Source organism: Muscardinus avellanarius, assembly GCF_963383645.1.
Source record: "Muscardinus avellanarius genome assembly, chromosome: 3".
In the NCBI taxonomy this organism is placed as follows: domain Eukaryota; kingdom Metazoa; phylum Chordata; class Mammalia; order Rodentia; family Gliridae; genus Muscardinus; species Muscardinus avellanarius.
In genome coordinates, this window is record NC_137788.1 from 109,503,619 (window position 1) to 109,509,879 (window position 6,261).

Below are 6,261 nucleotides of genomic sequence, written 5' to 3' on the forward strand. Positions count from 1 at the left end.
CATTTCTGGAGAAATCCTTGTAGAAATATGTTGAACCCAAACCACTGTAATGTTCCCTATTTTCCCCAACTCGCCTTCTTAGGGGTTACAAGAGGCAGCCATGCCAGGAGGAGAAAATCCACATCAATAACAGGTCCAACAATGTTTATTGCCCAGATTCCCCTTGACACCTCTCATTGCTTCTCCCCGTTTCTGACCAGGGAGTCTTGTTTCTCCGGTCAGTCTCTAGGAGGTATTTCTAAGTGGAGCTCCCTGGTCCCCTCTGAAGTTCCAGGCTTACATTTCCGCTCCCAGCCAGCTGAGGACCTGCTCAGTGCTTCGGTGTACCTGGGCTTCTGGGAATGCTCTCAGCAGAGTTGGCTGGGCTTTGGGGAGCTGGAGTGTGACCTGCCGAGGGGTGCGGGCTTTGGACTTGATCTGGGGAATTGCAATTGGTAGTTGGAGAGCTTGGGATTATGGTTGGACTTGGTGCCTGTTGTACAGTCTTTGTGGTGGATTTCTTCCTGAGTTTCTTCGGACCGTCTGGATCATGGGGCTGTGGCAAGCAGAGTGGAAGAGACAGTCATATGGCTGGCTAGGCCTGTGTTGTTCCCAGTCCCCTCAGAATTCTAACCCTTTCTCCCCATACCATGGGCAAAAGGTCAGGTTCTAAACAAGAACAGTTAAATTTGATTCTCCTGGCCTCCCCATGACATTCGATTATTTTCTGCTGTGGTAGGTGGCAGGTAAAAAATCCTTAGTTCAGCCCCAGGGAATGACTATGGACCAGACAAGATAGAATAGAATCTGTTACAATTTCCCCTACTGGCATAGGGACGGCATAACAAGAGACATTTCCTGAGGCTGAAAAGCCGGGTGTAGTGTTGCACACTTATTAATCCCAGCATTCGGGAGGCAGGGACAGGAGGATCACGGTTTGCAGACAGCCTCAGCTACTTAGTGAGGCCCTTTGCAACTCAGTGAGACCCTGTTTCAAAATAAAGAATAAAAAATAGAGCTGGGGGTGGAGCTCAGAGGTAGAATGTCCCTGGGTTCTGTCCCTGGTGCCAAAGAATAAAAAATAGGGGTAGGGGTATAGTTCAGAGGTAGAATGCCCCTGGGTTCCATCCCTAGTACCACAAAAAGAAGAAGAGGAGGAAGCAAAGGAGGAGAAGAAAAGGAAGGAGGAGGAGGAGAAAGAAGAAAAGGTTTGGAAGGGAAGAGTAGATACCTTGCCTAAGATTTCAGGATGCAGCCCGTTGGAAGCCTTGAGGAAATCGGGGTTCTTCTGTATCCACTTGGTGAGGGAGGCAGCGCCAGCAGTTGTGCGAGAGGTCAAGGTCACCCGGGCTGGGGGCACCTTCAGTGGCATTTGCCAGGTGTCCATGAAGGTCCCCCAGGGACTTGCCTGCAAGGGGGAGGGCTCTTCAGTAGGGTCCCTCACTGCCGGCAGGTGTCCTGTGCGTGGGACCTGTCAGTCTTATTTACTGTCTTTACCTTTGGGACTGCGTAGTGACGAAACAAGGCTAAAAACCTAGCCTCCCCTGCCCTCCCTCACCAGACTCCCTCCCCTTTTCCCTCTGCCCACTTTCATTCTGCATTCTCAGGCTCAGTGGTGAAGGAGGTCCCAGGGATAAGTAGGATCATCTGTTTAAGGCCCTTTGTGTGCAGGAAGTGGGCACTCACAAGGTGGATTAGATTGACTTGAAGGTTTTTTTTTTTTTTTTTTTGGTGGGTCTGGGGATGGAACCCAGGGGCATTCAACCTCCAAGCTACACCCCCTGCCCTATTTTTTATTCTTTATTTTGAAACCAGGTCTCACTGAGTTGCAGAGGGTCTCACTAAGTAGCTGAGGCTGTCCACGAACCACGATCCTCCTCCTCCGGTCTCAGCCTCCCAAATGCTGGATTACAAGCGTGTGCCACCACGCCCAGCTAGGATTGGAAGTTTCTAGATAGTGTAGTTCTATACTTAGAGTTCTAAACACTCCCCTCCCCCCTTATCTCTATCTTGTACTGGGATTGAACTCAAGGGCATTCTGTCTCGGAGCTACACCCTAATCTTTTTTACTTTTTATTTTGAAATGAGGTCTCACTAAAATGCCAAGGCTGACCTCCAACCTGCAATTCTCCTATCTCAGCTTCCCAAGTACTGGGCTGAGAAGTTTACACCACCACCCTGACTTCTGCTTTTCTTGATAGCAGTGGAGCTGGGCCTCTCACCTTGGAGCGGGGCACTGAAGGCAGCAGATGACCACGGTCATTGGCGATAATCTGAGTGTAGCCTTCATAGGAAGAAATGTTCTAGGGTGGAGGTGGGAGAGAGAAGGAAACACATTTTGTTTTGTTTTTTTTTTAATTGTTTTGTGGTACTGGAATTAAAGCCAGGGGCATTCTACCCCCGAGCTAACCCCCAGCCCTATTTTTTATTCTTTATTTTGAAACAAGGGCTCACTGAGTTGAAAGGGCCTCACTAAGTAGCTGAGGCTGTCCACAAACCACGATCCTCCTGTCTCAGCTTCCCAAATGCTGGGATTACAAGCATGCACCACCATGCCCAGCTATGAAACACATTTTTTTTAAAGAAAGAGGGAAGAAGCATCTGAGGGGCTCACATTAAGGGTATGGATATAAAGATATATCCTTATAAGGATATATAGGATATAAGGATATATATGGATATAAGGATATAGGAGTTTATACAGGATGCTCAGGTGGGTGACAGGAAATCAAAGCATGTTGTGAAGAGCCCTAAACTGGCCTTGAAGGGGGACTGAACACAGTACCTCTTTTGTAGGCTTAGCAGGAGACCAATTTTGCAAATACTTGGGCGAGAAAGCTTTTTCATACTGTGGAGAGAAAGATGAGAGTCCTTGTGAGGTTCAAAGGCTCCAAGCCTGAGCTGGGCTTGTTTGCAGTTGATTTGCTAAAAGGGAACACTAATTTTGAATCCCAATTAAGAGAAGTATTTTTCTTTCTTTTTGTGTGTATGTGTGTGTGTGTGGTACTGGGGATGGAACCCAGGGCCTTTTACCTCTGGGCTACACTCCCAGACCTATTTTATATTTTTTATTTGGGAGCAGGGTCTCTTAAACCAGTGGAGGCTGGCTTCAAACCTGTGGGATCCTCCTTTCTCAGCCTCCCAAGCGCGGGGATTACAAGCATGCACCACCACACCCGGCGAGAAGTATTTTTTACACCCAGAGAATTTAATCCTTTCAGTAGTATTTTTTTTAAAAATCATACTCACTAGGTGTGGTGGCGCACACTTGTAATCCCTGCACTTGGGAGGCTGAGACAGGAGGATCACATAGGTTGGGAGCCAGCCTTGGCTACTTAGGCTCTCAGCAACTTAGTGAGACCCTGTTTCCAAATAAAATATAAAATAGGTCTGGGAGTATAGCCTGGAGGTAGAAAAGCCCCTGGGTTCTACCCCCAGTACCACCAAAAAAAAAAAAAAAAAAAAAATTAAAATATAAATAAAATAAAAAATCATACTCAGTTATGTTTTGAGTTTTGCCAAAAAACTCTATGGAAAAATTATTTATTTATGTAAGTATGTGTGCAGTATTCCTGACTTTGTTAATTAGCCCTCAAAGCCTGACTACTCTAGACTGGTTACAGAAGACTTTCTGACCTTTGGTTTATACCTACAAATTAGCCCAATCTCCTGGCCCTCTCAGCCTACTCTCAATTTCCTGTTCAAGGACCGGAATTAGTCCAAAGGTAGACTCTAGAAGGTAAAATGAAATGTTAAAGAAGAGAGAAAGAGCTTACCTGGTTGGCACTGTAGTTAGTAGCCATGATCCTGTGCTGTGTACATGTGTTGCCTAGCAACAGCAGAAGGCGGGCCTCCTGACCACCTCCCAGTCAGCAGCAGGGGCTGGCTGCTGATCATTTCCTGAGCTCACAGACCCCCATCCTTCCTTTTTTCTTTTTCTTTTTTTTTTTCTTTTTCTTTCTTTTTTTTTTTTTTTTTTTTTTTTTTGCAGAACTGGGGATAGAATCCAGGGGCATTCTACCTCCGAGCTACACCTCCAGCCTGATTTTTTATTCTTTATTTTGAAACTGGGTCTTACTGAGTTGCAAAGGGCCTCACTAAGTAGCTGAGGCTGTCCACACAAACTTCAATCCTGTCTCAGCCTCCCCAATGCTAGGATTACGAGGTGTGCCACCATGCCCGCTTCTCATTTTCATTTAAGAGATGTGAGGACTGCATGAACATAGGAAAATTAGTTGGATTGCAGCCCTTTTTTAAAAGCTAGCATAACTTGCCCCAGCTTAGGACCTTCCAGGTCTTCTTTTTATTTATTTATTTATTTATTTATTTATTTATTTTTGTGGGTCTGGGGATGGAACCCAAGGGCATTCGACCTCTGAGCTACAACCTCAGCCCTATTTTTTATTATTTATTTTGAAACAGGGTCTTGCTAAGTTTTGGAGGGCCTCACTGAGTAGCTGAGGCTGTAGGCAAACTGCATTCCTCCAGTCTCTCTCAGCCTCCTGAATGCTGGGATTACAAGAGTGCACCACCATGCCTGGCTTCCAGGTCTTCTTTGAATGGCATCTTTAGCAAGCCACAGAACCCAAGAGCTGTGCTCATCGGGCAGCACGATACAATGTACCGCAGACTCTAGAGCCAGAAACAAGTTGGGTTCTTACTGACTGCAAATACAGGAGCCACGTGGCATTAAGCCGTGGCTTCCCTTCGCTAAGGGCCTGTGCTCATGTGTTAAAGAGATCAAGGCCTGCTCTCTCAGGGTGAGCTGAAGTGAATGTGCATCTGAATGATCGCATGGCACAGGGCTGTTGGTCCTGGAGGGTCCTCTCATGGGGCCACTCCTCATCTTCTCAGGTGGAGCAGGTCAAGGAATAAGGTCTAATCAGCGAGTGACTCAAATTTATTCCCAGAAAAAAAAAATACATATGTGTGTATTTTCATCCTCAGCCCTTCAGTGACCCCTGTCCCCTCCATCTGGGCTCACAGGTGCTCAGTGCTGGCAAGCATACGGTGGGGTCAGGAGCTGTTCGTGGGGATGGGGCAGCAGGGGTGAAAGGAAGTTAGGGGAGAGCTCGGGGCTTGGAGAGTTAAGTGGCGCTGTGAGGACACGGCCTGACATTTGTGGGGCGGCGGCCCCTTTGAGATGCATCTGGATCGGTGTAGAATGCTTGTCTCCCAGGCTGTCAGGAGAATGAATGAGGAAACAACTGTGCTATGTCAGCTGTCCAAATACAAATACAAGGTGTCCCGATGACGGAAATGCTGAGAAGTCAGCTGTCCAGGCTGGGCTGTAGCTCCCTGGCGGAGGGCTTGCTTGGCGTGCATCAGAGTCTGTGTTTGATCTCCTGTATCATGGTAAGAAGAAAAAAAATGTTGTCCAAAGAAATAGATAATTGAGACTAGGAGAGCATTACCAGGAGTCAGCGCTGGCCCCTCGTAGCTTCTTCCTCCAAGGTCCTCCTCCCACCAGCACACTAAGTTTAGGAATATTCCTGCACTTCAGAGATGGAGGTAAAACAGCCCTGGTTTTATAGACTCACAGTTGACAGCTGGGTAGTGTGAGGTCTGGAACAAGGAGTGAAAGTGTGGCTCTCCTACTCCGCGGGGTGATGGGAGTCATGGGAGTTATGTGAGGCCTGAGCACCGCTGGAGAATGTCCATTTTGGCTCTTAAAGCTACCCTGACAGTTAAGCAATAGGCACTTTGCTTAGAGTTGTCTTTGACCAGGGAGTGTCCCCTGCTTTTCTGATAGGGAGCAGTGGTATGTGATGACTGTGCCCTTGTTTTATTTTATTTATTTTATTTTTTAACCTTTATTTTGTAACAGGGATTGAACCCAGGGACATTCTACCTCTGAGCTACAACCCCATCCCTATTTTATTTTTAATTTGAAACAAGGTCTCGATAGGTTGATGAGACTCACTGCTCACTGAGGCTGTCTTTGAATCTGTGATCCTCTTATCTCAGCCTCTCAAGTACTTTTTATCTTTTAACTTATAAAAAGAATAAAAAGGTGAGCCAGGTGCAGCGATGTAGACCTGTATTCAGCCACTCGGGAGGCTGAGGCAGGAGGATAGTAAGTTTGAGGCCAGCCTGGACATGACACCTGTCTCAAAATATGATCGATTGAAGCAGGGTGTGATGGTGCACGCTGGTAATTCTAGTATTTAGGAGGCTGAGACAAGAGGAGCACAGGTTTATGGGCAGCCTCAGCTACTTAGTGAGGCCCTCCACAATTTAGTGAGACCCTGTTTCAAAATAAAGAATAAAAAATAGGGCTGG

At 46.8% G+C, this 6,261-nt stretch overlaps 1 protein-coding gene across 1 annotated transcript; it reads right to left on the reverse strand.

Moving 5' to 3' along the window:
- Window positions 1-310: 310 nt before the first annotated feature.
- Window positions 311-3,782, reverse strand: CFAP126 (cilia and flagella associated protein 126; the record flags this gene model as incomplete). Its single annotated transcript, XM_080691519.1, has 5 exons — window positions 311-535; window positions 1,211-1,387; window positions 2,202-2,282; window positions 2,765-2,827; window positions 3,756-3,782. The coding sequence occupies 5 exons, from the start codon at window positions 3,780-3,782 to the stop codon at window positions 311-313; spliced, it is 573 nt and encodes a 190-aa protein (XP_080547645.1).
- Window positions 3,783-6,261: the final 2,479 nt, after the last annotated feature.